The 27,720-nt window shown below is 49.7% G+C and overlaps 5 protein-coding genes and 1 long non-coding RNA gene across 11 annotated transcripts; 5 read left to right on the forward strand and 1 right to left on the reverse strand.

Annotated features, from left to right (window-relative positions):
- Window positions 1–246: 246 nt before the first annotated feature.
- Window positions 247–2,803, reverse strand: hexim1 (HEXIM P-TEFb complex subunit 1). Its single transcript, XM_085933430.1, has one exon. It carries the CDS (start codon window positions 1,991–1,993, stop codon window positions 962–964), a length of 1,032 nt encoding a protein of 343 aa, XP_085789556.1. The 5' UTR covers window positions 1,994–2,803; the 3' UTR covers window positions 247–961.
- Window positions 2,804–3,075: 272 nt separating this feature from the next.
- On the forward strand, window positions 3,076–5,613 carry LOC147043702 (uncharacterized). The gene is made up of 3 exons (XR_015068456.1): window positions 3,076–3,568; window positions 5,071–5,149; window positions 5,265–5,613. It is a non-coding gene; the product is annotated as an uncharacterized LOC147043702 (long non-coding RNA).
- Window positions 5,614–5,939: 326 nt separating this feature from the next.
- Window positions 5,940–14,923, forward strand: plcd3a (phospholipase C, delta 3a). 2 transcript variants are annotated; one of them, XM_085934962.1, is made up of 15 exons: window positions 5,940–6,275; window positions 9,233–9,400; window positions 10,047–10,275; window positions 10,352–10,481; window positions 10,830–11,055; window positions 11,129–11,330; window positions 11,424–11,586; window positions 11,680–11,832; window positions 11,910–12,062; window positions 12,215–12,365; window positions 12,534–12,650; window positions 12,804–12,982; window positions 13,065–13,200; window positions 13,709–13,858; window positions 13,982–14,923. In XM_085934962.1, the coding sequence occupies exons 1-15, from the start codon at window positions 6,182–6,184 to the stop codon at window positions 14,137–14,139; spliced, it is 2,409 nt and encodes an 802-aa protein (XP_085791088.1). In that variant the 5' UTR covers window positions 5,940–6,181; the 3' UTR covers window positions 14,140–14,923. The 2 variants fall into 2 exon arrangements, with proteins under 2 accessions (XP_085791088.1, XP_085791089.1); XM_085934963.1 differs by having other exon boundaries at window positions 5,941–6,275; window positions 11,424–11,568.
- A 350-nt stretch (window positions 14,924–15,273) lies between these two features.
- nmt1a (N-myristoyltransferase 1a) lies at window positions 15,274–20,643 on the forward strand. 2 transcript variants are annotated; one of them, XM_085934965.1, is made up of 12 exons: window positions 15,274–15,434; window positions 17,079–17,181; window positions 17,369–17,513; window positions 17,591–17,709; window positions 17,970–18,061; window positions 18,154–18,270; window positions 18,354–18,524; window positions 18,665–18,773; window positions 18,836–19,006; window positions 19,179–19,343; window positions 19,431–19,568; window positions 19,653–20,643. In XM_085934965.1, the coding sequence occupies exons 1-12, from the start codon at window positions 15,331–15,333 to the stop codon at window positions 19,671–19,673; spliced, it is 1,455 nt and encodes a 484-aa protein (XP_085791091.1). In that variant the 5' UTR covers window positions 15,274–15,330; the 3' UTR covers window positions 19,674–20,643. The 2 variants fall into 2 exon arrangements, with proteins under 2 accessions (XP_085791091.1, XP_085791092.1); XM_085934966.1 differs by having other exon boundaries at window positions 15,316–15,434; window positions 17,073–17,181.
- Window positions 20,644–20,898: 255 nt separating this feature from the next.
- retsat.2 (retinol saturase, tandem duplicate 2) lies at window positions 20,899–24,679 on the forward strand. Its single transcript, XM_085934964.1, has 11 exons — window positions 20,899–21,151; window positions 21,729–21,911; window positions 21,991–22,232; window positions 22,339–22,540; window positions 22,652–22,849; window positions 22,924–23,043; window positions 23,118–23,256; window positions 23,534–23,643; window positions 23,730–23,899; window positions 24,030–24,189; window positions 24,257–24,679. The coding sequence occupies exons 1-11, from the start codon at window positions 20,983–20,985 to the stop codon at window positions 24,403–24,405; spliced, it is 1,842 nt and encodes a 613-aa protein (XP_085791090.1). The 5' UTR covers window positions 20,899–20,982; the 3' UTR covers window positions 24,406–24,679.
- Window positions 24,680–24,729: 50 nt separating this feature from the next.
- Window positions 24,730–27,682, forward strand: cdk21 (cyclin-dependent kinase 21). Of its 4 annotated transcripts, none has more exons than XM_085934971.1 (8): window positions 24,730–25,029; window positions 25,569–25,807; window positions 26,074–26,206; window positions 26,368–26,535; window positions 26,714–26,823; window positions 26,885–26,935; window positions 27,003–27,135; window positions 27,232–27,380. In XM_085934971.1, the coding sequence occupies exons 2-8, from the start codon at window positions 25,572–25,574 to the stop codon at window positions 27,265–27,267; spliced, it is 867 nt and encodes a 288-aa protein (XP_085791097.1). In that variant the 5' UTR covers window positions 24,730–25,029; window positions 25,569–25,571; the 3' UTR covers window positions 27,268–27,380. The 4 variants fall into 4 exon arrangements, with proteins under 4 accessions (XP_085791097.1, XP_085791095.1, XP_085791093.1 ...); XM_085934969.1 differs by having other exon boundaries at window positions 24,734–25,034; window positions 27,328–27,682; XM_085934967.1 differs by having other exon boundaries at window positions 24,735–25,029; window positions 27,328–27,682.
- Window positions 27,683–27,720: the final 38 nt, after the last annotated feature.

Raw genomic sequence — 27,720 nt, forward strand, 5'->3', positions numbered from 1 at the left:
GGAGGGAGCAAGCACCTAATTTAGTCAAGCTGCAAGCAGTGATGAAGAGATTCGAACCAAAACGGCCATCTTACTGTTCCGGTTCAAGCACGTTTATCTTGGTGAGGTGAGTTGAAGAATTTCATTCCTCTGGCATATAGGTCAATACAGATTTTCACTTTCTTTCCATTCTAGAGCTTGGTCCACGCTCAGCTCGCAAAAGTGGGGACCAATATTTTATCTGTCTGAAAAAAACAAACATTCGGGGAGGGCCTTCACATTTTAATATGAAGTCAATGCATGCATGGCTGTACATGTTATTTCATAAGATGTTTATTGAACAGCTGTTAACACACCCGCAAACTGTTAAACAATGGACTTTGATTGCCCGTCATCATTCATGTTGCTTTAATGGACAAAATGCAACAGAATGGTAAAAGATTGACATGAAATTTTCATTACAGTCTTGGGGGGGGGGGGGATTTTGGAATGACCTTTCTTTGTAAATCTTCAAGTAAAACAAACACCGAAGCCCAGATCGGAAAAATGAAGTCCAAATGCGATTTTTCCTTCGAGCCCGTTGACTATTTGAATTCGGACCAAATGTCAACATTTTAGAGTCCAGATACAAAACACGTCTTTTTTTTTTTTTTTTTTTATCCTCTGGCTATTTTTATGGAGTCTCAAAAACCCCTAACCAAATGTTGACTTAAAAAAAAATCAAATAATGCAAACGTCGATTTGCGTTGAGTTTTCCGTTTTATAATCGAGTTCAAAAGTGATTTTTGGATTTCATTTTCTCTTTGTATAAACTTCAGGCCAAATGTCACAAGAAAAGCTCCAGATAGGAAAACGCCGTTTTGTAATGATATTTTTTCACCTCTGGCCAAATGTTGACCGAACAAAACATAGAAAGTTCAGATAAGAAAAAGTCGCTGTGTTTTTATGACCTTCTTGGGAATAGTTTGCTGAATGTCCGTCCCTAATTGTCCGTGGCGGGCTGGCTCCGCAGGAGGAGCTCTGTATTCTGGGCCTTCAGTCTCTCCAGCTCCCGCTCCAGCTCCCGGAGGCGCGCCAGGGGCTCCTCCACGCTCAGACCGCCGCTGCCCCCGCCGGGCTCCACGGCGGCGGCGGCAGCGGCGGCGGCACGCCTCAGCCGGTTGTTCTCCTCCTCCAGGCGGGACATGCACTTCTCCAGCTCCAGGTACTCCCTCACAAGCTCCTGCTTGGTCATGTTTTGCAGGCTCTCGACGTGGTACATCTCGTAGGTCTCGGAAAAGTCCCGCTGGAGAAACTCTCCTCCGGCGTTGCCAGGCCTCCCTATGCCGTCACTGCTTCCCCCGCCGCCGCCGCCGCCGCCTCCTCCTCCTCCGCCGCCCCCGCCGCCTCCACTCCCGTCCTCGTCGTCCTCGTCGTCATGCTCGAAAAGGTCCTCCTCGCTGCCCGTGTCCTCTGGCCGCCGCGCCTCAGTGTTGAGATCCGGTTCCTCACGGTCGTGCTCGTCCATGAGGAACTGGGTGGTGTTGTAGGGAGCCACCGGCAGCCCCTTGGCGAACATCTCCTCGCGCAGGCGGGACGCCCGGGCGGTCTCTCGCTCGTCCTGCGCCTTCCGCTCCTCCCACGACAGTTTGTAGTAGGGCTTCCAGTTGCGCTTCTTTTTGGCAGCGCGGCGTCGGTGCCGCTTCCTGCCCAGGCACCGGGTGTCCACCACCAAGCCGGTGTCCGAGTCGATGTGGAGCCCCCCCGACGGTGGCGGCGGAGCGTCTCCGGCGTTGGGGGACTCGTTTCCGGGACACACCCCCCTCAACTTGTCGGTGTTGACATCCTGGTGGTGCTTGTTGCTTCTCTGGCGCCCTCTGTCGCCGTTGTGCGGCGGTGCAGCACTGTTGCCGGCTGGGGGATGCTTGGAGCCGCCGCCGCCGCCGCCGCCGCCGCCGCCGCCGCTGGCGCCGCTCCCACCTGATGGGCTGCTCGAACTTTTCAGGTGGTCGATCTGCTCCCCTGGTTCTGTCATCGTGATGCTCCTCTTCTCTTGCTTCTAGTTTTTCAGCGCATTTTAAAACAACTGATTGTGATGAATGAAACCCCCCAAAAGTTGCTCAGATGGGAGTTTGGCCACAATTCGTCTAAGAAATCTCCACCACAATGACGAGTGAATAAGCCGTCCGTCCCTCTTCCAAAGTTGTGAGGAGAAAGAGTCAAGGAGTCCAACTAATGGCTGAACGGCTCTCCTCTGAGGGTTTGACACGATTAACCGTTTCAACGCTGTCGCGGTCCCGCCTGCGATAGACGATCTCACCTCACCGTCACAACAGCGTCCAGTATGCCGCGCCAGTGGAGGGAGCAGGCTTTTATATAGGCAGCCGCGCGCAGAGCGCCGTTCGCCTCCGCCGAGGGATTGTGGGATGTGAAGTTTGAGGCCCAGCACTTTGCTTTCAGGGCGCTCCCATTTCAACTACAGTGTCCACAAGGCTCGGAGAAGTGACGAGTCGGACAGCCAATCGGATGGCGAGATGGCATCGGTGCAAGCGCCACCCCCCCGAGAGGCCGATTGGGTCAGACCACACTTTTTCGGTTGCTAAGATCGGGAAATTTCTCTATTGGACGCCTTTGTTGTCAATCAAAATGACGTGCTGGACAACCAAGAAAGCAGTCCCGGGCTTTGCTTGGACGCTACCAGCTGTGAATTCCGGGTACAAATTCCAAAAGGTCGAAATATAAAGAAGGAGGGGCGCTCAAACCCGAGCATCCCCCCCCAAATCCCTCAAACAAATAGACTCTTGAGATGACGTTTGAGAGTTTACTGTTGTGAATGAACGTCACAATCGAACGTCAAGCGTATAAGCAGAAAAACCTCCCTCCCTACTTGAAAGCAAAGTGAAGAAGCCCGCTCGAAGAGGCTAGTCCGTTTTTTGAATGTTTGCAAAGAGAAAGGCTTTTTAAAGACTCATTCCCCATACGCCACAAAGTGACAATTGTTATAGTAAACAAACGCGTCATTCCCGTGTCGAGGTGACCAATCATTACTTTGATGTGAGTATTTTGCTGCATCGCGCGGAGTGATACGAACCGAGGCAGAGAGTGCTTAGAGTAGCTGGCGGAACTGTAGAATCAGCGTAAACAAACTACAAATGCAGTAAAGCCTCCGAGGCGAGCGCATCTTCGATCCTTTCGCTGGTAAATGGGTGGGTCAGGCGAGACCAACTTTGCTCGATAAGAATCTCGGAAAAATGAACAATAAAACAACAACATACGACTCAACGGAGCGACGTCGAGAGTACGACTGTGCTCAAGACTTATATTTTATTTTTTAAGTTGCAGCGCTTACGTCGTTTTGCACTTGTGTGTGGAACACGCTTAGGATAAGCTAACTTGCTAACGTGTGCTAGCGTTGGCTTTTTTTCCTCCCCGAAACAACACGTCAAACAAAGTCACGTTATTCCTTCTCACGCCCAATAATTCATTAAATGACATGTGGCGGTTATTAAATGGTCATTCTAGCCAAATAGAGGGCAATAACGCCATGACTGACGCCGTCAATGAAGCGACAATGGCGAGCGAGTTGCTTCGATGCAAAACAATGCAAACGGTCAGTAAAAGTCACACGCATCCTCCTGGTCATCTTTCAAGAAGCACGTCTTAATTGGTCACAATAGATAGGGATCAAAGTCAAGGAAAGGACCATTAACGCTTAGGCCAACGTGTGGTTCCACTGGGGCGCAGTGTATTTGCTGGTAACGTGCCACTTCCCGTAGGTAGGGAGTTCCGCATGACTATTGAATCTTGGAAAACCTTTCAATTGCGTCTTGATGTCGTCAAGGTATTCTCATGAACGAGGCTCCGACGTGCCTCGATTGGGCGATTATGCGGTTAAACCGTGGCGTGGCGTGGCGTTAGCGCCGCTTGACACTCGCACGTTTCAGGAATTAGACGGCACTCAATTCTCGGTGGCAGGCATGCTTGCTCGCTTGGTTTCATCGGGAGGACTAGAAAACGAGTTTTTCAAGACAGACACCATGTGCGCTTTTTAAATGAGCGAAGAGTTGATTTAATGCGTCATGAAAGTCAATTTGCTGCGCAAATGCTTACATTTGACTGTTGACTAAACTGATGCGATTTGATACTGCTTAACTAGTTGTTTTTTGTTCAGCCATTTTGACTTGCCAAAGACTGCTAGTAATAGTAGTCGTATGTAATTGTTGTAGTAAGGTGACTATAAATAGTCGTACGATAGTGGAATTCAATGATTCCTTCCAACTATTTGGAGGAAACGCACAGTACTGGCTATTTCATAGTTTTTGTTGAATCATTTTTGCTTTCTTTCGACTACTATTAGTAGTTGCATCGCGCTAGTAACAGTGCCATACTACGATCCAGCGTCTTATTCGGACTGGAGTCAACAAGCAACCAATCGTGTGATGTTGAAGTGCGCCTGCCCAGCTCGCTAGCTTTCTATTTTAAAAGGCTGTCCACTTCTAGTAATAGCAGTAGTACTAGTACTAGTTGTCCAAGTAGTGTGACAGGGGAATTTACTGTCTCCAAAGAACACAAGGCCTTCTGTTTCCACGAATAGAAGCAGCCCTCGTCAGTTGGAGCCAAATGGCAGGCAGGCAGGCGAGCGAGCGAGAGCCAGTTCATATGAAACCTTTAAGGGCAGAGAAGATTGAGAAATCATAGCCACGGCTTGCCGGTGTTGTGGTTGGAACCGGAGAGAGGAGGGAGCCATAGATCGAGCTGCCTGCCTGCCATGGCATGCCATGCCATGCCATGCCACCGCTGCCACAGCTTGTGCAAACTTAATCGCAACATGGCCGCCGCCGTGAGGGAAGATGAAAGATGGATAATGTCGTGAAGGCCTTTAGCTCAACAGACCTTGGACAGCCCATTCAATGGCCACCTTTGTAAATGAAGCCCCTTTAAGTCTTAGAACACACACTTAACATAAAAGTGGAGCATTGTTTTGCATTTTATCTGTCCACACAAGATGCATTGCACTAAGACTGTGACTACAGTAACTGTGGATGACCATCAGATGGCGCTGCTTCCCTAGTAAATTGTTCTCGGTACCCATTCCCCCCCCCGTCCTTTCAGGTGGATCGCTGCAACAAACAGTTGAAGAAAGGTGACGTCACCCTCTTGGTGGAGGCCGTGCTCCCGAAACAAGTAATAAGTACGTTTTCCAAAATGAAAGGTGTGATGTGATGACCTGCCGTGTGTCTGTCTTAGAGCAAAGCGCAGTTTTGCCATCTAAATTAGGTAACCCAAGTTTTACATGTATCATTTAGGGTCACAGAGAAGCCGGAGTATTCCGTATGAGGCAAGAGGCCTATGGACTGGCCGTCCATCGATCACAGGACTGACACAGAAGAGACACAAGAGTTCACCGTTTCATTCACACCTGAATGAAGCTAACGTATCCGTCAATATTTTGGCTGGCTCATTAACATGCACTTTGGCAAATTCTCTTCAAAGTAGTCATTTAACAGGCAGCAGAAGCAAATTTGAATTTGAGGTGTTCCTAAATGTTTATACTTTTTGACGCTGTCTTAGCAATGTCGTTTTAGGGGGGGGGGGTATGGACACCTTGTGCTCAACTTAAGCTTTAAGTGATAAAAAGTAAATCTTTTTTTGAATGACAACCCAAGCTCCTCTTCCTCGAGTCTATTTTTAGTGTTTTGCACGACACCCGTGGGCCCAAGGTGGTACTGCACCAAGCATGATTGATGATGACTAATACATACTTACTAGCACGCTTAAAGCGTGCATATTGGTGTCAATTTCCATTTCATTTGCATCCATATTTAATGTAAATATCATTGAAGTGTTGGCATTTGAAGCCTCTGTCTATGAGCCTTGGTGAGTGACGTGCGGAGCGGAGCGGAGCGGAGCGGAGCGTCAGGTTGCTGTGTTGATGCAGGCCGAAAAGCAGCGCAAATGTGCGCCTGCTTTGGGGCTCATATTACCAGAAGGCACGGGGGCGCTGCACCGGGGAGGGACTGCAAGGGGCCCTCCCTCCTTTTCCTCCTCCCTCCCGTCTTTACTCAGCGCTTGCGGCTGCTTTTCGGGACCAGAGCGAGTCGGCTGAGGCACTTGGCCCCAAGCAGCGAGTTGCTTCCGACTGACCCAAGCAAGTAGGCGGGCGGGCAGGCGGGCAGGCAGGCAGGCAGGCAGGCAGGCAGGACGCGAGCGTCTCTCGGCCATCATGTTGGCCAGCAGCGGCAAGTCGCCCGTTACCTCCGCCAGGGAGCCCCGAGCCAAAGTGGCCGAGAAGAGCGCCGATCCCATTCGAAGGCTGGGTAAGTCACCTTATTTATTATTCCTCACTTGTTGTTACTAATTCATTCAGCAGCTACGGTAACTTTCAAAGGCTTGCTCTGTGATCTATCACAGGAATACAGCACCCTTCTTCCAAATGTCTTTCTTTTTTCTGGTGCAACTATTTTGTCAAAAATCTGCACACATTGAACCATGTTGTGCATGACATAACCTATTTGGTTGAAACAGGAGGAAAAGTTAGGAAAGATCAATTTGCTGTTTTTATTTTCGGAGTCACAATTCAAAGAAACCTTTGCGTGGTTTTCAGCGCGCGCACCTGATGGCTTTTGGGAGAGATTCACAAAAGGTAACCGTTCTTCAGAGACTTTCAATTGGCATTTGGTGTTGATGAAAACAAATAGGACAACTCATTTGAAAGACTGAATCGTCTTTGCTATTGTTACCATCCTGTGCATTTAGTGCGCAGGAAGCCCTCATTTAATGAGCTGCCTGCATATGATGAGCCCCGTAATCCCAATGTGGGCCATCTTGAACGGAAGAGAGTCCTGTTTTATTCCTCTGATTTCAGCATTTACGCCAACACAAAATCCACACAGGCTCGCTCGCATACAGAGATCATGTGCAAATAAAAAGGACGGCCCTTTTATGCCCTAACGCGCAACACTGCTTACATAGATATATATATATATATATACACACTCGTTATATATAGCTCAAGGCTGCTCGGTGGCTTTAATGCAAACAGCTAGTGTGGCTTTATCACTTTTTGGTTCTTTGATCACAAACAGGGTATTTTAGGTTGTATTACCTGACATGTTTCGGCATGAACTTCCGATGAAGCGAACGGAGTTCCGATGAAGTCGGAAGTTCATGCCGAAACATGTCAGGTAATACAACCTAAAATACCCTGTTTGTGATCAAAGAACCAAAAAGTGATTGAAAAAAGGAAACAGAATGAACTTAGTACAACTAGTGTGGCTTTAGCTACTGGGTTTGGGACCTGGGAACTGCTGGCTCCTCTCAAAGAATGTGGAATGTAGAGGATAAAAAAAAAAAAAAAACCAGCCGGTGGATTCATTTATCTGTCTGTCTGTCTGTCTGTCTGTCTGTCTGTCTGTCTATCTGTCACAAATCCAAGGTGCTGGTCATCTTCCCCGTTGATCTTTGACACATCTCTTCCAAGTTGAGCTCTGACTCAATTGAGTGTTCTAGTGTCCCGTAATAATCAAGAGTTTAGCATGAGTCACTTGTCAGTCACAAATGAAAACTCACACGCTCAATAAATCAACATGGTTGATGTGTCCAAAACACCTTGTCAGAAAGAAACTGTCAGACATTCCAATCAGTTCAGGGCCAAATTGCCCACTATGTGACAAATGAGAGAAATCAATGCCCCACCCCACCCCATCCCTCCCTCCCCTTCATTGCTCAGACTTCCTCGGGCCGTCCTCTAGACCGGACTTGAGCCAGGCGGACGGCTGCCCTACTTTTTCGCCCGCCCGCCCTCGCTCGGCGTCTCACGTCACGCATGCCCAAGTGTCGTCGCCGCCGCCGCCGCCATCAGCGACACCTTTAATTGGTCTTTATTCCTTTGGCTGGCCGGGTCCGGTGGCGCTCCTCATCTGGAGGGAAACCTGAACCTGGCGGAACTGCGCTCTCTCTCTCTCTCTCGCTCCTATACACCTGCTGATGTTTTTCTGTCTCATGTTAGCTTGGGACATGCCAGTGCCGTTACTAGCCAGCCAGCACTTGCGAAGGGGGGGAGGCACACCGAGGGAGATTTTCTGCAGTCGAGCGTGACTAACGACGGCGCCCCTCTGCCCGCCCCTCTGCCCGCCCCTCTGCCCGCCCCTCTGGCCTTTTCAAAGGAGCAGCCCTTCGGAATGCACTTTAATGGCTAGAAAACACCACTCGCGCAGTCGTCGCAAATAATGAAGTATCGTTAACACGATGGCTCCTCTTAACCGTTAGCACCGGCACACGGAAAAAAGTCCTCTGCGCGCGCGTCCACGCTCAGTATAAAAGTGGCGCAATCAAAGTCAACACAAAGACAGAAAAGCGGATTTTGAAAGAGGTCCTTTGGCCCGCTTAACACTCTTGTCGATGACCTGCAAGTTCATGTGGGAATGCCTCGCTTGGGCCCGGCGAGGGAGGGGAGCCAATTGAGCCAGCGAGCCAGCGTTCTTTGTGTCCAATGGGGCAAAGAAAAGGGCAACTTGCTTATATCTGCACAGGAGTTGGCGTAATTAAAGCATTAGAATGCGCCGCCGGGAGTAATGTGACATGGGAGCGCTCTGGAAAGACTGGCCGGCCACTCTTTTTCCTTTTGCCATTCACGGCAGCAAACGGAGCGGCCACGCATAGCCGAAAAGCAGCGGCCCTCCTTGAGCGCGGCTACTGGAAAACACTTGGGTCGAAATGCAGAAAGTTCACACTGTGTGTGTGTGTGTGTGTGCGTGTGTGTTTTGGACCTTTGGAATGAAAGCTGCGTTAACACTCCAGTTCCAAAATCAGATAACAAAGACGCCATTGTAGGGACCTGCACTTTCTCCTGCATCGCGCTTACATCATGACCTTCCCCCCCCCCGATCACTCTCTTCACATTTTATTTTTCAATTTTATTTATTGATGTCTTTTTTTCTTCTTTTTGCAAGTGATTACATTTCCACGCACGGAGGCAGAAGTCGTTCATCCAGAGCAAACGTTGGCCACTCAAAGCTAACTGCGGCCTTCCTTTTTTTCCTTGGCTGGCGGGCCGGGGACAAATCAATCTGCATACAATAGCGAATGATTTACGTGTTTTTTCCTCGCAACGTCCTAAAAGGTCTGCGCAGATAATGCGGCTCCAATTCTTAAGCGAGGTCGTGTGTGAATTGGCTCGTTCTCGCCGCAAATGAACGTGCGAGTAGGGCAGCCTCGGTCCAGAAATGCAACAGTGAAATGGACCTCAATCGAGCATCAAATGACTGTGTTTTAGGGCTGCTGGACAACGAGGACGTGCGCGTGATGATGCGGGGCTCCAACATGGTGAAAGTGCGCTCTCCAAGGTGGCAGAAGAGCCGCAACCTGCGCCTGCTGGACGACGGACTCACCGTGTGGTGCGAGTCGTCCAAGAGCTCCCGCAAGGCCAAAGCTCGTCAGACGTGTGAGTGGAAAGGATGCTGATGCTAACCGCCGCCGCCGCCTTGAACCAAATGAACGCAAGAACTAGAAGGACCCGCTTGCTATTTATGCGAACCTTGTGCAGAGAGTACATTTTACATCCAGCGTGAGGAGGAAACGGCCGGGCTGCAAGAACAAAGGGAGAAAGGAAAGGAAAGGAAAGCGCTCGTGCGCCCGACGACAATGAAAAGGTTTTCATCCAGAGGAAACCCGAGCCATGTCAGAACAAGTGATAAGCAAGAGTCCAGGGAATGGAAAATGTGCTACCTCTGGAATTGGGTCCCATTTCAATATTTGAGAGGAGCTGGCTGCTCTCACCACACTAGATATTTGGGTAGGTGCGATGTGACAGCGACACGCACGCGCTAGTTTTGTCGCATCCCAGTCAAAAAGCACGTCCTCGTGCAAGGTCAGAAGATCAGGTGAGAGAAAGAGGCGATTATGACAACTGATTGAGAAAACATGTATTTTTGAAGGAAGGATTCTCTCCTTGGATGTTGCCAAGCAAAGCCAAAATGAGAGCTGAAATCATTTCCCCGATGACGTTTCCTCAAAAAAGAACCTCCGACGTTTGCGTCCTGTCTTCTTCTGACTTGCAGCCATTTTAATGTCATTCCTTTCAACTCCAGTTGCCGTGACGGAAGTGGAGTGCGTGCGAGAGGGCTGCCAGTCGGAGGCGCTGCGTCGGATCTCGGGCTCGGTGCCGGACAGCCGCTGCTTCACCGTGGTCTTCAGGGGGGCCCGCAAGAGCCTGGACCTGCTGTGCCCGTGCGAGGACGAAGCGCAGCGCTGGGTGCGAGGCCTGCGCACCCTGAAGGAGCGTGTTGCCGACATGACGCAGAAGGAGAAACTGGACCAATATCCTTGTCCATATAGACCACACCTTGACGTGGAGCCATCACGCTTTTCTCACCGTCTGCCTTAACCCCTCCACTTGGATCCGCGGCTACCTGCGGCGGGCCGATCAGAACCAGGACGGCAAGATGAGCTACGAGGAAGTCCGCCGGCTGCTGCAGATGATCAACATCGACCTGAGCGAGCAGTACGCTCGCTCCTTGTTCAAGGTCGCCTACGGCGTCCACTGAGCGGGCATCACGGCTGTCTGTTTTTGCTCCTTCCTTCCTTCCTTCCTTCCTTCCTTCCTTCCTTCCTTCCTTCCTTCCTTCCTTCCTTCCTTCCTTCCTTCCTTCCTTCCTTCCATCCCCTCCTGAGCGATGTTCCCAGCTGTTGAAAGGCTCGCTCAATGGGGAATGGTGATCCCGCCCTTCGAAACAAAAGGATCACTTTTGTTTGATCTTCTCTTTTTGTTTTTTTGAAGTTGACCAGGGCACCGAGACAGTCCATGGTGTTTTCTTTCACATCTTCCCCAGGACGGAAGTTATAAATGTGAAAATTGACCGTTTGACACGCAGAGGTGCGACCGGTCCGGGGACAGCCGCCTGGACCACAACGAGATCGAGGAGTTCTGCCGGGAGCTGCTGCGCCGGCCCGAGCTGGACGCCGTCTTCCGCCACTACTCCGGCAACGGCTGCGTGCTCTCCACCGCCGAGCTGCGAGACTTTTTGGGGGACCAGGGAGAGGACGCCGGCCTGGCCCACGCCCAGAATCTCATCGGCACCTACGAGCTCAACGACTGGGGTGAGTGAGATCATTGAGAATTGAAAGATTTTGAAAGGGACCTTGGCTCGCTGACGCCTTCTTAACCGATCAGCTCAGAAGAACCAATTCATGACCCAGAACGGCTTCACTATGTACATGCTGTCGCGGGAGAACGACGTGCTGAACCCGGAACACGCCCGTGTCTACCAGGACATGAGTCGCCCCCTGGCCCACTACTTCATCTCCACCTCGCACAACACCTACCTCACCAAGGACCAAGTGACCAGCGCCAGCAGCACCGAGCCCTACATCAGGTATTGGCGGCGCTTTCCTCCCGTAGTCTTGAAAATGTCAAACGATTCTTTTTCTTTTTGTTTGGGATTGTTCAAAACGCGTGTGCGCGTCAGGGCTTTGATTCAAGGCTGCCGCTGCGTGGAGCTGGACTGCTGGGACGGAGACAAAGGCGAGCCGGTCATCTACCACGGTCACACGCTTACCTCCAAAGTGCCTTTCAAGGAGGTCATTGTCACCATCGCCCAGTACGCCTTCAAGGTGCGACGGCTGGAAACGGTCTGACTCGCTAGACGTGACGAGCGCTTGAATTTGATTTGCGTGAAGCCAGACTGCTTTCGGAAAGGTGGACGGATGCCTTTTGTCCACTAGGCGTCTCCGTACCCTCTGATCTTGTCCCTGGAGAACCATTGCTCCGTAGAGCAGCAGGTGGTGATGGCCAAACACCTCCGCGCCATCCTGGGCAACAAGCTGCTCAACAAGCCCCTCAGCGGCCACTCGCTCAAGGACCTGCCCTCACCCGAAGTATGAATGGCCTTGCAAACCAAACCAAACCAAACCAAACCAAATCAGATGGTGCTCCTTTACGGTGCTCCTTGCAGGAGCTGAGGGGACGTATTCTGGTCAAGGGGAAGAAGCAGATCCCTCAGCTGGGCCAGCTGGGCAAGAACGGAAGCTACGGCAGCTTCTCCTCAAGCTCCGAGGACGAGCAGACGGGCGGAAACAAGAGCACGCCCAAGAAGGACCCGGACAAGGTCAGATAGGATAGGAAGATGGGCTTTTGTCGCTTGCCTTGTTTGTTCCTAGCCGGTTTCCAAAGACGATTGTCATTTTAGTAACGCTTCCACTCCAGCGCCATCTGCTGGATCCTCTAACAGTGTGATTGGAACGTGCTCCTGCTTCTCAGGTTTGCTCCAAACTGAGCGTGGAGCTGTCAGAGTTGGTGGTGTACTGCCGCAGCGTCCCTTTCGGCGGTTTCACAAACGTGGGTGAAAAGCCGGCGGATGAAATGTCCTCCTTCTCCGAGAACGACGCCCTGAAGCTCATCAAAGACTCGGGTACCGGACGGCGATACGGCAAAGCCTGATTGATTTGTTTGTATGAGGAATTGAGTGGAAAACAATGGCCAGGCGATGGACGGACGGACGGACGCATCATATCAATGAATTTGGCACTTTTGCCCATACAGTCCTGTGAGCGCTGCTTTTGTGCAAATGTTTTTTCAGGCAAGCTCTTCGTGAGACACAACAGCAGGCAGCTGAGCCGGATCTACCCCTCCGGACAGCGTCTCCAGTCATCCAACTTCAATCCCCAGGAAATGTGGAATGCCGGCTGCCAGATGGGTAAGTACAATACGGCGGGCGGGCGGGCGGGCGGTCGGAACCAGGCGGCGGGCGTCGATGACCGCGGTCGGCGCTCCAAAGTACCTACGGCTGTTTGAATGTGGCAAACGGGTACAGTAAGAAAGACGTGGTTCCTTTTTGGTGTGCGTGCAGTGGCTCTGAACTTCCAGACCCCCGGTGAGCCCATGGACCTGAACCAGGGCCGCTTTCTTCCCAACGGCCGCTGCGGCTACGTCCTGAAAGCCGACTTCCTGCGCAGCGGCGATTCCGACTTCAACCCGGAAAACACGGGCGGGGGTCCCGGTCACGTCCCCACCCAGCTGACTATACGAGTAACTCGGCTCACCAATGTTACCGTGGTGTCGTAGGCGCTCTATCCTGAATGTATTCACACCTTTTTTTGTTTGTTCACAGGTGATATCAGCGCAGCAGCTTCCTAAAATCAACACGGACAAAGCCAGCTCCATTGTGGACCCGCGGGTGTGGGTGGAGATTCACGGCGTGGCCATCGATAAGACCAGAGACAAAACGCACCGTATCGACAACAACGGTGCTCCCCCCCGTGTCCTTTAGTCATAGAAGTGGCGGCAATATGGCCAAATGCTACACTCAATAGTTGTTGTTTTTTTTTAAACCAAATTACCAGCAGGGAAATATTCAATTAAGAATAAACTGTTGTTACAAATACCCCGGCCGGGTCATACCAAAGACTATAAAAATGGAACCCATTGCCTCCCTGCTTGGCACTCAGCATTTAAGGGTTGGAATTGGGGGGTTAGATCACCAAAAATGATTCCCGAGCGCGGCGCCGCTGCTGCTCACTGCTCCCCTCTCCCCCAGGGCAGGGGATGGATCAAAATCACATGGGGATGGCTTAAATGCAGAGGACAGAGCCCTTTGAGACTGCTTGTGATTTAGGGCTATATAAACTTGACTTGATTGATTGATTGAAATGCGCTCGCTCGCTCACTCACTCACTCACTCACTCACTCACTCACTCACTCACTCACTCACTCACTCACTCACTCACGTCCTCTGCTCTCGTGCGCCCCCTGCAGGCTTCAACCCGCGATGGGACTGCACACTCAGCTTCCAGTTGCAGGTTCCTGAGCTGGCGCTGGTGCGCTTTGTCGTCGAGGACCACGACCACAGAGCCAAGAATGACTTTGTGGGACAGTTTACGTTACCCTTCACCAGCTTGCGTACGGGTACGCTTGTATTTTCAAATGCGCAATGAGCTCGCCCTCCGGGCGGGACATTTTGGTTGTCCTTTTGGATTCCAGTCTACCAACGGTGGCAACGACCGCTTAGCGAGCTCTGTCTGCACTCAGGTTACCGACACGTCCACCTGCTGAAGGCCGACGGGTCTCGGCTGGCCCCCGCGACGCTCTTCGTCCACGTCAAAGTGTCCCGCAAAGGTGTTCCCATCAAACACGTGTGTGAAAGTACGCCGTCCCGCAGGAAACAAAGTGTCCACCTCAGTAAGTAAGCGCTTACTTAGTTCAGGGCTGGGCAAACTCAAGGCTTGACACATTCGATGTTTAAAATGAGCCCGCTCAAAACTCAATTCAAATGAATTGTCATTTTTACGAGTTTGAATGAATTGAATTTGAATATCCGTAATCAGACTGATACATTTATTGAAATTCAATTCAACAAATATTGTCCCTCCTTGCCACAAGCAGCACTCAATTCGCACTAAAGATGAATTTAGTTGATCATTAATAAGCACTAACAAAGTACTAAGAACAAACAAACGGGACAAAAAAAAAAGTCTAATTTACTGTACTATGGCACTTTGAATGTCTTCTCATATGTTTTTACCTCAATAACTCGAACTGAAAAGGAGCAGTATTAGAAACAAATGTTTCTAAAATATGTATACACTTAGAAACTAGATGAGTCCATTTACTCATTTTGACTTTGAGACTTGGGTCTATTTCTGGATTTCTAGGTTGCCAAAATACAACATATGAATTGGATGATTCATTCAAGATAAACTATGCAGTATTACAAATCATTTCTTTTTGTTGCAGTTTAAAAGGTCATTTACGTCGATTTATTTTGACCAATATCTTGATTACAAATGAATAAATACATCCACTATTCTGAATCTATCGCTATAGTTGTACTCAAAGTCATTAATATCGGGGACAATTCTTTGTTGTTTAGTTGCTGTTTTTTGTAACCAAGCACTTCTTAGTGCTGGTTGTCCTTTAACTTGATGGAAGCCCTTGTCATTGTCACCCGTGAAGTGCCAATAAAGTTCTACTAAAGACATTTTGTGTGTGTGTTGTATTCCCAAAGGATAACTTCCCTGTGGTGTCAAAAGGATTTCTTGTCGACTAAAGTTTTAAGGCCTTTATGGACAAAAATCAAGTCACGGGTTTCCTTCCAATAATAAAAGGCCAGATCACATGGCTCCAATTCCCCCAAAAAATTTCAGTCCAAAATGTTTCATTCGTCACGTTATTTCCCCAAATAACCAGGCCGAATGAAAATCAATGCCATGCAAATACTGATGATCGATCGATCGATCGATCGACCCCCCCCAAGAGGACATTCAACGATGAATACATGCATATTAGTGAGTTGCTGACGTCTTCTCCAACTGGCCAATCACAACGAGGGACGTTTAAAGACCTCGCAGACGCGCTGTCGTCTCGCTTCCTGGTTGAAAATGGCGGATGAGAATGAGACAGCACCGCTGCCGGGGAAAGAAGACGTAGAGGACCACGGACACTGCAGCGACTGTGAAAATGAGGAGCACCACTTCGACGATGGGTAAGACCGCTCGCCGGGCGTCGCGGAGTTGTGAGAAAATATTCATGGGATCACGGAATAAAGTTTAAGGCGAGCGCACGCTGGCCACGGCGAGCTTGTCAGGGAAAAGCTAGTGGAGACTGTCCCGCCCTCTTGCCTTTCTTTATGTCATTGGCTGGAGAGAACGTTTGCCCCAGTGCTCTGTGATTCGATTGGTTGGGAACCGTAAGAGTGGGAGTCATTTCATGTGACGTCATGATGGAGGAGTAGGGTCGATGCACAGCCGAAAGTTCCTTTTATTAAAAAAAAGAAAGCTATTAAATTGGAGAGTCACACATTATGCAGATACAAAACAACAACAACTCACCTTTGACTCCGTCGCGTTTCACCCTGAATTTTAGGTCGTCAACTCAAGGAGTCTGCGCTGATCCCGGTTGACGTTTTGGTAATTAGCTTCTAATGCTAAAGCTAATAGCCGTGAAAAAGGTCCTGCCTACTTACTTTTACGCCATTGGCTGGGGAGACGTTTTGGCTGACTGCTCTGCGATGTGACTGGTCCGCAGCAGGTAAAAGTGGGCGGGATCTTATGTCAGCTTTGCGGCCGGCCAGCCGGCCGGCGCTTAGCAAGGCGTTGTAGTCAGTCTCAATGAAAATAAAGCTATTAAGCGACACGGATAAATAGTTCTCGCGCGCCTACGGAATAACAACACAGCTTTGACTCGAGTGACACATTTAAAGTTCACTTTCATGACCATGCGTCTGATCCAATAATGGCGTTTGCGCTGATGCACCGTTAACGTTGTGCTAATTAGCTTCTCGAGCTAGCTGTCAAACCCTTTTGTCTGTGAGTTTCTTTGAACGAGTCTAAATGAAGAACAATGAAGGGCATGAAACTAGCGTAAAGTTGTTGCGTTGCGCCCTACGAAGACCACTACAAAGACTTCAGCCTTTTCATCACCACCATCTTCCTTCCAACGATGATGTAGCAACCCGTATTACATAGACGAAATGTCAATTCATAGTTTCAATGGGGATGAAGACGTGGAAGCCAATACAAATGCATTCCTGTCTTTTCTTTTTAGTTGGTCAAATGTGGATGAATGACAATTGCAGTGTTTCCCAAGCTTTATGGTCGAGGCCTAAAATGGTGGAACAATCTATTCAATCCAATGAATCCTTCCTGTACATATACCACGGAAGCCCACGGAACAACCCACACATAACGTTTTGTTTGTCGTCCATTGTCCCTGCAAACACCCCCTTTGTATATGCACGCGTGTATTTATGCGTGGTTCGTTCCAAAGGTCACGTGACATGCCATCTGTGCGCCCTCGGACAATAATGAGATTATCCTGCGTAAATTTGGGGACACAAGAAGAAGGATGAGTGGGTGCGTTGGCCAGCAAGTGGGGCTAGACATACGGCGGAAGATGAGTCCAGTTTAGCTAGAGAATGGAGTGGGCCGTGGGGTGGGTGGGTGGGGGAAGTGCTTTGTTATCGTTTAGTCATGGAGATTGGTCTTTTGAAAGATTCATGAACTTCTGTTCAGGTCAACTCCTATAATAATTGAAAATATCGATCAATAGATATTGTCGTTTGTCCCGTGACATTTTGAAATGAATTTCCGTATTGGTTCTTTTATTTGTGTTTGTGTGCCAGTGACAGAGGTCAGGGCGACGACAGCAGTGCCAAAAAGAAGAAGAGGAAGCAGAAGAAGAAGAAAAAGAGTGGCGCGCCCACAGAAAGCTCTCAAGACCCCCTCGCTAAGGCACGAACAATTCAAATGTTGAAATCCAACGCAGCTCGGACATACTTTTCTGCCCTCAGCTGCTTTTGATTTGACTTGTCCTTGTTTGAGCTATGGAATTGCAGACTCGGCCGCAATTTGTGCAAATGTCAAATGCGCGCACAACAACCAGTGGATTTTCAAACTCGCCGTGTCTTCTGTCTCGCAGGTGAATTCGCTGCCCGCTGACAAGCTGCAAGAGATCCAGAAGGCCATCGAACTCTTCTCAATCGGCCAAGGTCCCGCCAAGACCATGGAGGAGGCCAGCCGGAGGAGCTATCAGTTTTGGGATACGCAGCCTGTGCCCAAGCTAGGTATGAGCGACACCAACAAAACCAGCAATACGTGCCAACCGGAGCGAACCGCTGTCCCGTCCGTCTTTTGAACCCAGGTGAGACTGTGACATCGCACGGCTCCATCGAACCTGACAAGGACCACATCCGTGAGGAGCCCTACAGCCTCCCGCAAGGCTTCTGTTGGGACACCCTGGACCTGGGCAACCCTGCTGTGGTAAGATGTGGGATGTAAACCCAGACCCAAATTGGCAAAATTGCCCCCTTTTGGAGTAGGGCTATGTAATTACACACTTCCTCCACAAGATAGCAGCAAAGCATTACCTTTTGATTTAATCGAACATGTTTTAATTGTCTTGTCACTATGCACGTTACTATCTCCAAGATAGAGTGAAAGCGCAGTCAATTTAAAAGCATGTAACAAAAAAAAACCAAAACAAAAATCGGTTTATCCCCACCCCACCCCACCCCAACCAGCTCAAGGAGCTCTACACTCTTCTCAATGAGAACTATGTGGAAGATGATGACAACATGTTTCGGTTTGACTACTCGCCCGACTTCCTGCTCTGGTGAGTGTTTTCACCCCGTTTGATGGCCCTCCAATCTCACTGCTTGAGAGGTGAGTTTTGAACAAATTGGTGGCATTATCTCACATCCACAGGGCTCTGCGGCCCCCCGGCTGGCTACCTCAGTGGCACTGCGGAGTGAGGGTGAATTCCAACCAGAAGCTAGTGGGCTTCATCAGCGCCATCCCCGCCACCATCCGCATTTATGACATGTACGCACGCACGCACGCCAAGGCACGGCACAGTCAAACGTCCCGGTCATACAAAGAGCCGTTCTATGACCTTTTTATCTTAGCGAAAAGAAAATGGTGGAGATCAACTTCCTGTGCGTCCACAAGAAACTCCGAGCCAAGCGAGTGGCCCCGGTCCTGATCCGGGAGATCACCAGACGCGTCAACATGCAGGGCATCTTCCAGGCGGTGTACACGGCCGGAGTGGTCCTGCCCAAGCCCGTGGGCACGTGCAGGTGGGGGCCCTGACCGGTTAGTGAAGCCTCTGTCTGGAACCATTCCATTCTTATTCCCTACTCAACTCGTAGGAGAATAGATGTTTAGATGGTGTAGGTAGGTCGAAATAAAAGGAGTATTCAAACATTTTGCTGTGCAGGTACTGGCATCGTTCATTGAACCCTCGCAAACTGATCGAGGTGAAGTTCTCCCACCTGAGCAGGAACATGACAATGCAGCGCACCATGAAGCTGTACCGCCTGCCTGAGGTGCGCGACATTTGACCCCATTCTTTAGTTGCGTAGCCAACACCCACTGCGCTTCCTCGCAGGCCCCCAAGACGTCTGGGCTGCGGCCGATGACCAAGAAGGACGTGCCGGCCGTGTGTCGCCTCCTGCGCGAGTACCTAAGCCAGTTCAACCTGGTGCCCGTCATGAACCAGGACGAGGTGTCCCACTGGTTGCTGCCCCGTGACAATATCATCGACACGTACCTGGTGGAGGTAAAGGGAACAAACGGGAGAATATCACAGTTCATTCATCAAATCTCTGTTAGTTCCTGGCAGCGGTGTTGAGGCGCAGTCGTCGTGGCAGCGGCCGGCGCGGCATTAGAGTTATCGTCAGCTATCGTATCAGAAATGCGCAACCTTGTATGCGCATTTGTTCCCCCGGCAGAACGAGGGTAAAGTCACGGACTTCCTGAGCTTCTACACACTGCCATCCACCATCATGAATCACCCGGTGCATCGGACTCTCAAAGCTGCCTATTCCTTCTACAACGTCCACACCACCACCCTGCTGCTGGATCTCATGTCCGACGCCCTCATCCTGGCCAAATCGGTGCGGAATAGGAACCCAGGTCTCCTTCGGCCTTTTTTCATACCGGTCGACTAAGCGTGGACTTGTTCTTTTCGTTTTGTCGTGCAGAAAGGTTTTGACGTCTTCAATGCACTGGACCTCATGGAAAACAAGACTTTCCTGGAGAAGCTCAAGTTCGGCATCGGCGACGGCAATCTACAGTATTACCTTTACAATTGGAAGTGTCCCAACATGGGCTCGGAAAAGGTACGCTCGGTGTATTTGAAGGGCAAATTGCATTTTTCTCTTTCTCTCAAATGGCGTCCCATTTCTTCTTCTTCTTCTCCTCAGGTTGGCCTGGTCCTGCAGTGACGCACCCTGCCCATCCCCTCCGGCGTAAAGTGTTACAACAAGACCACCGCGGCCGCACCATCGCACCCGCCACCCGACCGATGGGCATGAAGACTCTTTCGAGAGGAAAACTACTGCCCGGTTCCTTTTTCTTTTCTTTTTTTTTTTGTTGTTGAACTTTTTGGTCCTGCACTATGTCTGCTAGGCTGGGCGAACCCCCCCCCCCCCCCCCCCTCATTTCAGGCGAACTTTGAAGCTGTTGCGGTTACATCAAAGCCAATATTTGACATTGGAGGGTGATTGTACCAACACACACACACACAGTCTGCAAGAATGACTGCAATCCAACTATGAAAAACAAACATACATGTAAATAACCAACAACACCACTGCTAATTTGTGCCCTCGTGCACACCACTACTGTTTTTATGTTCGGAGTGCCCCCCCCAAAGTAACATTTGACCTAGATTTAAAATGAAGACTTTTAAAATAGGAAGCTAATGATGTGGTAATATTCTAACATGATATAATAGCAAGGGCTTTTACCCCATTCCTGCTTGATCATCTCAAATGTTCTCATCCAGGCGTCATTCTAGAGGATAACAAGCTGAATCGCCATAAACAAGGTGAGCAAGGCTTTTAGCCTGATATGCCACGCTATGATTGCACCAGACTTTGACACCTTTGTTAATAATAAACCTGCTGTTAAAGCTCACTAATACAACGACTTATTTGCTGAAGCGTTGCATTTTCCTACTAGATAGTAAGAGAACGACTGCAAATATGCTGTTTCAAAAATCTAAATAGAAGCTTGGATGTGTGGGGAAAAGAAGCCGTCACGCATTTTAAATGGCAGTTGTGAAAGAGCTAAAATGGGGATGGGTTAAAAAAAAAAAAAAGCTTTTTTGCAATCATTTAAATCAAATCAATGACTGCAAGTGAAGCTGTAGATGACATTTTTGGAGCAAGAAATAAAATCTACAGAAAGCGATCTTGTTTTTTTGTTTTTTTCTTGTCGGAAACAACATACTTGAAATGATTATTATGTCATGTATAGTCGTTGTTATATCTGTGCAAGCGTATTTAAAAAAAAAAAGAAAACTCAATTTGTGGGAGAGAACCGCGATTGTACAAAGGTCGACTGTTGCGGCGTTCTTCCTGGGCAACGAGGAAGTGAGTGATTTGTGACTGGTCGATTTAACCTGAAGGTGCGCTCTGATTTGCTAAAAGAATGACTTTTCCCTTTTGTGGGCGGTCTTCCTCGCTTCTCAACACTACCGGGGTCGGGCCGCCGCCGCTGCCAAGCGGTAGAAGGGAGTGAACCGCAACAATGTGGCTTACTTTAGCGATTATTAGCGTTGCCTTACTTGTTTGCTTTCTTAAATATGTGGCTGTAAATATCGCTACTATCGGCTCGAATCCCTTTAGTACGGACACGCGAGAACCCCTGAAGCCGATGGTACATAACCGCAAAGAGAAAAATAAGGTGTTGAAACAAGGTGAGTGGCATCTGTCGTTTGTTATATAAGCACCCTTTGCTCTCACGAGGAACTTAGTTTGTCCATTCCACATTTCATACAACCGATGTCCTCGAACAAGTGAAGTAAAAAAAGCCGCCCTGACTCGTTCAATTTGATTTGGGTTCATTGACACGCCTTTGTTCTACTGCACTAGTTTTGGTTGGTTTGGGAGAGGGAGGGACGCACGCTTGCACTTGATTAGTGATGGGTGGGCACATAACGTCCTTTTAAGGGTACTGAGTTCATTTCCAAGATCTGTTAACTTCACGGCAGTGTTCGAAAGAAGCCTTGCAGACTTGTCCACCTGCATTCCGCTTTAGTGGATAGCGTCGCCTCGCGTCGCCTCGCGTCGCGTCTCTGACACCTACGTCACCCGCACTTGCGGTTTTCCATAGGAGGTAAAAAAAACTTTTCACATTCGTCATTCACGGATGAGTCTCATTCCAATGGTTACAGGTTTTGTGCGTTCCTGCCAAAATCCCAGTAGCTACTCGCAGGTCAAGGTGCGCTATGCCATATTGACGACATTATCTGCATGATCTGTTAATGTGTCCAGGCTTCCTGGCCAGTAAAGTTCCTGACAATTTAGACGCCGTCGTCATCGGGAGCGGCATCGGCGGGCTCGGCCTGGCCGTGCTGCTGGCTAAAGTGGGAAAGAAAGTCCTGGTTCTGGAGCAGCACGACCGGGCAGGCGGATGCTGCCACACGTTCACCGAGAAGGCTTTCGAATTTGATGTCGGTAAGAAGAACAATGGAGATGGTTGACTTGTGTTATGATGACCGGAACGGATCCATCCGCAAGGCGTTGTCCGCCGTAGGAATCCACTACGTCGGCGACCTGCAGGACCACAAGCCCTTCCGTTGCATGCTGGACCAGATGACCAACGGGCAGCTGCAGTGGGAGCCCCTGGAGAACCCATTTGACCACGTTGTTATTGGGCCGCCAGAGAAGCGCCGCCGCTACCCTATCTACAGCGGGCGCACACGCTTCCCCGAGGAGCTGAAGAAGTGTTTCCCGGGCGAGGAGGCGGCCATTGACGAGTACATGCGACTTGTCAAGGTAAGAAGACCGGGGTGGGAGCAGATACGAATACTCAAATGATACGCACCGGTCAAAATCGTGGCCGACGTTAGTAGGACTTGCTTTGACTTTGATCTCTCTGTAGAAGACGGCCAGAGGCATCTGGTTCATGGCCTTGCTCAAGTATTTGCCAGCTTTCTTGGCCGAGCTGCTGGTCCGCAGCGGCGTGGTCAAATATCTGTCGCCCTTCTACAAAATGGCAAACCGCAGCCTCACCCAAGTCGTCAACGAGCTGACGGAGAACGAGGACCTCAGGGCCGTCTTCTCCTACATCTTTGGCACCTACGGTAGACTCGTGTTAGCTTTGATGCCACTGACCGACCGACCGACCGACCGACCGACCGGAGAAGTCTCCTGCCCGTCCGTGTCCTTGACTTTCTCCGTCCCCGCGCGTGCAGGTAATATGCCAAAAGAGGCCAGCTTCGCCATGCACAGCCTGCTGGCCATTCACTACCTGAACGGAGCCTGGTACCCGAAGGGCGGCGCCAGCGAGATCGCCTACCACATGATCCCCATCATCGAGAAGGCGGGGGGCGGCGTTTTGGTGCGAGCGCCCGTGAACCGCATCCTATTCAACCACGCGAGGGAAGCGTGCGGTGCGTCGAGTCGCCGTGGAGAAATTGCGTCGCTTCCGTTTGCTTTTAAATATCCGTGGCTACGGCTCCGCCAGGTGTGAGTGTCATGAAGGGCCAGGAGGAGGTACATATCCGTGCGCCCGTTGTTATCTCCAACGCGGGTATCTTCAACACCTACCAGACGCTGCTGCCCAAAGAGCTCCAAGCCGTGCCAGGTAATAAGGAACGGGCAGCCGTCAATCTCGACCGCATCTGTCTATTATTCTTTGCTTTGCTTTTCTTTTGCTAGCAATCCAGAGGCAATTGAGCATGATGAAGCACGGAGCAGGTGGCCTTAGTATCTTTGTGGGACTCGACGGCACCAAGGAGGAGCTGGGCCTCAAAGCTGACAACTACTGGATCTTTTCGGAGAACAATTTGGACCAACTGTAAGTGGAGCCGTAGAAACTACGTCCGGGAACTGTCGTCAAAGGTTCAACAAGGTGCAAAAGTCTGCTCGCGTTAGCTTAATACTGGCTAGCGCATCCCGCAAAAGGACTGGCTAAGCAACGGCCTCGTCAGCACAGTAAAAAGCAAAGGCTAATCGTGTCCGCGCTCGTTTTGGGCGTAAAAGGGCTACTCCGCTTTCAAGCTCTCGAGTATTGCAATTCAGGCTCATCCGTCACAAGTCATTGTGTCTCGCTTGTTTGCCCTTTTCTTCCTCAGGGTGATCAAATACAGGGACGGCAGCAGAGAGGAGTCGTCGAAAAAGATCCCCGTCCTGTTTGTCGCCTCTCCGTCTGCTAAGGATCCTACCTGGGAGGAGAGGTCACCAGGTAGTAGGCTTAAGATCTGGTCCAGCAGCAGCAGCAGCAGCAGCGTGTGAGCCATTGATTGTTTTGGCTTTGACGCGGTACGGTAGGTAAGTCCACCTTGAGTCTGGTCAGCTTCGCCAATTACGACTGGTTCGAGGAGTGGAAGGACGACAAAGTGACCAACCGGGCGTCCGACTACAAGGAGTTAAAGCGAGCTTTCATTGAGACGGCCCTGCAAGTGGTGCTGGATATCTTTCCCCAAATCACAAAGGACAAGGTAATCTTTGGGGTTTTTGCTTTCTTCTATATGAGCCCTGCAACGGGCCAAAAGACACCGGATATCGGCCTCATCAGGCCGAAATACAGACAAATCAACTTTTGCCGCTCGCTCGCTCGCTCGGGCGCAGGTGGAATATATCGACGCAGGCACGCCCATCACCAACGCTCACTATATCGGCGCCCCCAAAGGCGAGATCTACGGGGCAGACCACGGCATGGAGCGCTTCAGCCCGGAGCTCAGCGCCAACGTGAGGCCCCAGACGCCGTTCAAGAACCTCTACTTGACAGGTGCTCCCACCCCTATTTCAATGTCCAATCGTCTCCATTCACACCGGAGGCTATGCGTCTGTCGTAGGTCAGGACGTGTTTTTGTGCGGCTTTGCCGGCGCGCTGGCCGGCGCGCTCACCTGCGGCTCGGCCATCCTCCGTCGCAACCTGCACCTGGACGCCGTCGCCCTGGCCAAGAAGACCAAGTTTGTCAACACCAAGCTTAAAGGGGTGTAATCACTGCTGCTTTTTCCTTGGCTGATGCCTCCGACGCAGAAACAACAAATTCCTCTCTAAAGATGCTATCGACAGTGCCTTGAATTGATTCGATATTTGAAAAATAGACCTCAACATACGTATCCTGTGTAAAATATCGAGATTGTATCATATCCTCCTTTTCATGACAATAGAGCTCTCGTCTGGTCATCTCGGTACTGAACCGGTCTCTGTTTTGTTTTGTACTATGTGTACCAACTGAATAAATATTTTCAACGACCGCGTTCAAAATGAAGACATGAAGCCATTTTGTATTGCGCCAAGATTGATTGTCAGTGTGTATTGATATGGCACCGTAGAAAAACTACCTCTCATGAACTGTTTTTCTGAATGTAGTTTGCTTTTTGAAGACACTTTCAATTTTGAGTACGGGAAGTGAATGCCGACAAAACGCGGGCGGGCGGGCGAGCTGAAGTGCGGTGCGCGTGGACGACACAGCGCGCATTGGTGCACGAACACGTCGACGGCTGGCTTTAACATTTAGCTTTTCTAATTTAGTCGCACACTTATTTTGGAGGAGAGCCTGTCCTATTTGTCTGGACCTTCAGCGACACTGAAGCAAGATATTTGAAATCATCCCTTTCGGTAAAGTAAGCAGTAACTTCATGTACTCTACTGTATTGTCAAGTAAATACATCCCGTAGGCTAACCTGCTAATTGGTATGGAGTCTCATTAGCGCGTCACGTGACTTGCTTCGTGTACTTTGCTATCTTGATTAAAATGGGTATTTTTCACTCAATAATAGCTTATCATGAAAGGTATTTTCAGACGTCACCGCCATGTTGAATGGGGTAAAGTCGAGAGAACGTTTTTACACTTAGCCAAGAATCAAGGGGATTGCCTTTCTCGGTCGAATGACTTTTGGGTGTATGTATTTGCATAACAATTGGAATAGCATTGGCAAATGAATATCTCTTTGCTGCCTTTTCTTCTCAGGTGTTTATCATTGGGAAACTTAGCTCATAGGACAAAATGTAGCCATGTAACAGTTAGGTTGGGGCAACCTTTTGGCACAACCTTTATGACATAGTCCCCTTTGGCACAATTGACAGCCAGCTTCCAGTTATTATGATTATCGTTATTGTACGAATGACTCGTGCCTTTTCTCCAACTGCTCTGCAAGGTGATGGAGGTTGTCGCAGGTTCGCTGCTCTATGAGCTACTGGCAGAGATTGGCCAGGGCTCCTTCGGCAAGGTGTACAAGGCCAGGGCAGTGGGCGAGGAAGGGCGACTCCTCGCAGTGAAGAAGTTCCACTTCTGCGGCGAGTCATCGCCAGACCACAACGGCATCCCTCCCTATATCCTCCGTGAGGTTGCCCTGCTGGATAGGATGAAGTACTTCCAACACACCAACGTTGTCAAGTAAGAGCACGTGAGACCTTTTTATCCAATGACTACATTTTGACATTGACTGTTGTTGAGACCTTTTTATCCAATGACTACATTTTGACATTGACTGTTGTTGTTGTTGTTGTTGTTGTTGTTTTACCCACTTCATTTGCAATTTTCATGCTAAAGCAGTAAAAGTATTGCTTTGCTGCCATCTTTTGGCATCTGGGTGCCAAGTAACTCTGTCCACGTAACTATCAATCCAACGGAATATTTACGTACGAATCCTCTCGTTGCAGGTTGTTAGACGTGACGGCCACGCTGGCGGCCAACGTGTTGGACCTCACTTTGGTGTTGGAGTACATCGACCAGGACCTGTCCACTTATTTGTCCAAAGCCCCTCCGTCTGGACTTAGCCGGGACATCATTAAGGTAAGAATGATAAGAAAGTGGAGCGGAATTGAAATGTTGGTGATGGTCCTGAAATTCCAGCAGAGAGTGCTGTTCTCCAACAGCTGCAAACATGAAGCAAATGGTCGATATTTGACACTCGTGTGCTCAAAGAACTAAAAGTGAAGATTCTCTGCGTCCAGTTGTTGATGCTGCAGGTGATGCAAGGCCTGGACTTTCTACACGTCAATATGGTGCTGCACCGCGACCTCAAACCGGCCAACATCCTGGTCAGCAGCTGCGGCCTGGTCAAGATCGCTGACTTCGGCATGTCTCGCTTGTACACCTTTAACACCGCCCTCTCGCCAAATGTACGTACGTACGAAAGAAAGAAAGAAAGAAAGAAAGAAAGAAAGAAAGAAATAGAAAGAAAGAAAGAAAGAAAGAAAGAAAGAAAGAAATAGAAAGAAAGAAAGAAAGAAAGAAAGAAAGAAAGAAAGAAAGAAAGAAAAAAAAAACCCAAACAAGGGGTCTCATTTGCCTTTGCAGGTTGTCACCTTGTGGTATCGAGCTCCGGAAGTACTGCTCAAATCCTCTTACATGACATCCGTGGACGTGTGGAGCGCGGGGTGCATCTTCGCCGAGCTCTTCTCGCTCAAGTAAGCACGTCGCTCGCGACACGAAAAGGACACGTTGACGAGACAGACGTTGGTCCCGCAGGCCGCTCTTCAACGGAATCAGCGAGGCGCAGCAGCTGCAAATGATCTTTGAGTGAGTATTGAGCCGGAAATGTTAGTCTTCTCGCCCAAAACGCGCTCACGGCCGTCGACCGTGGTAGGTTGATCGGTTTGCCGAGCGAGGACGAATGGCCCGACAACAGCCCCGTCAGCTACTCGCTCAACTATGGCCCCAAGAATCCCAGTCCCCGCCTGCTGTTCTGCACGGACCCGTATGGGAGAGACCTCCTTCTGGTGAGTTGATGAAAGCTTAGGTTGTTAAGGAACCGCCGCCGCCGCCGCTTTACAAAAGCACAAATTGGAATCATGTCAGTCACTTGCATTTCCTAGGAGCCAAGCGCTAATCATGGGACTTTGGTCAAGTAAATCTGAAAGAATGAGATTGCCATTTTGCCCAGCTTGAGCATCCATTTTGTTCACGTGCAGCAATGTTTGACCTTCGCGCCGAGCAGACGCATCTCGGCCGCCGCGGCCCTCGCTCACCCCTTCTTCAAGCAGCACTGAGGGAAAGTATTGACTCCATTCCATTCCGTGCCATGTTGTTGTGACACGTTTACAAAAGTAGGATGAGCACCGGAACATTTTGAGGACACTTTTTGTTTTTGATTTGATCAAACCTACCTGTACAAAGACTTTCTTTTTGTTGTTCAAATCTGATCACTGTCACTCACGGTACATGACTCCAGATTTTGTTACTTACTCATCACTGCCTTTTGATGACTTGTCACCTTCAAGCAGATAAACATGAATTAAAGGAAAATATTTCTTGCCAACATTCTAATACGGCCCAAGTGTCTTCATGAGACGGATGGAGAATGA

This window comes from Syngnathus leptorhynchus, chromosome 16 (assembly GCF_054491065.1).
Source record: "Syngnathus leptorhynchus isolate UIUO chromosome 16, UIUO_Slep, whole genome shotgun sequence".
NCBI classification, from domain to species: Eukaryota; Metazoa; Chordata; class Actinopteri; order Syngnathiformes; family Syngnathidae; genus Syngnathus; species Syngnathus leptorhynchus.

Excerpts from the sequence above, each read along its gene's own strand:
- hexim1 (XM_085933430.1), bottom strand. The coding sequence starts at position 1,993 with ATGACAGAACCAGGGGAGCAGATCGACCACCTGAAAAGTTCGAGCAGC.
- plcd3a (XM_085934962.1), top strand. The coding sequence starts at position 6,182 with ATGTTGGCCAGCAGCGGCAAGTCGCCCGTTACCTCCGCCAGGGAGCCC. Across the intron at positions 11,056-11,128 it reads CTACGAGCTCAACGACTGGG|CTCAGAAGAACCAATTCATG; the intron begins GTGAGTGAGATC and ends TTAACCGATCAG. Across the intron at positions 13,859-13,981 it reads CTTCACCAGCTTGCGTACGG|GTTACCGACACGTCCACCTG; the intron begins GTACGCTTGTAT and ends GTCTGCACTCAG.
- nmt1a (XM_085934966.1), top strand. The coding sequence starts at position 15,331 with ATGGCGGATGAGAATGAGACAGCACCGCTGCCGGGGAAAGAAGACGTA. Across the intron at positions 17,514-17,590 it reads GCAGCCTGTGCCCAAGCTAG|GTGAGACTGTGACATCGCAC; the intron begins GTATGAGCGACA and ends TTTTGAACCCAG. Across the intron at positions 18,525-18,664 it reads AAGCCCGTGGGCACGTGCAG|GTACTGGCATCGTTCATTGA; the intron begins GTGGGGGCCCTG and ends TTTGCTGTGCAG.
- retsat.2 (XM_085934964.1), top strand. The coding sequence starts at position 20,983 with ATGTGGCTTACTTTAGCGATTATTAGCGTTGCCTTACTTGTTTGCTTT. Across the intron at positions 21,912-21,990 it reads GGCTTTCGAATTTGATGTCG|GAATCCACTACGTCGGCGAC; the intron begins GTAAGAAGAACA and ends TGTCCGCCGTAG. Across the intron at positions 23,044-23,117 it reads AGAGCTCCAAGCCGTGCCAG|CAATCCAGAGGCAATTGAGC; the intron begins GTAATAAGGAAC and ends TTCTTTTGCTAG.
- cdk21 (XM_085934969.1), top strand. The coding sequence starts at position 25,572 with ATGGAGGTTGTCGCAGGTTCGCTGCTCTATGAGCTACTGGCAGAGATT. Across the intron at positions 26,207-26,367 it reads TTAGCCGGGACATCATTAAG|TTGTTGATGCTGCAGGTGAT; the intron begins GTAAGAATGATA and ends CTCTGCGTCCAG. Across the intron at positions 27,136-27,327 it reads ATGGGAGAGACCTCCTTCTG|CAATGTTTGACCTTCGCGCC; the intron begins GTGAGTTGATGA and ends GTTCACGTGCAG.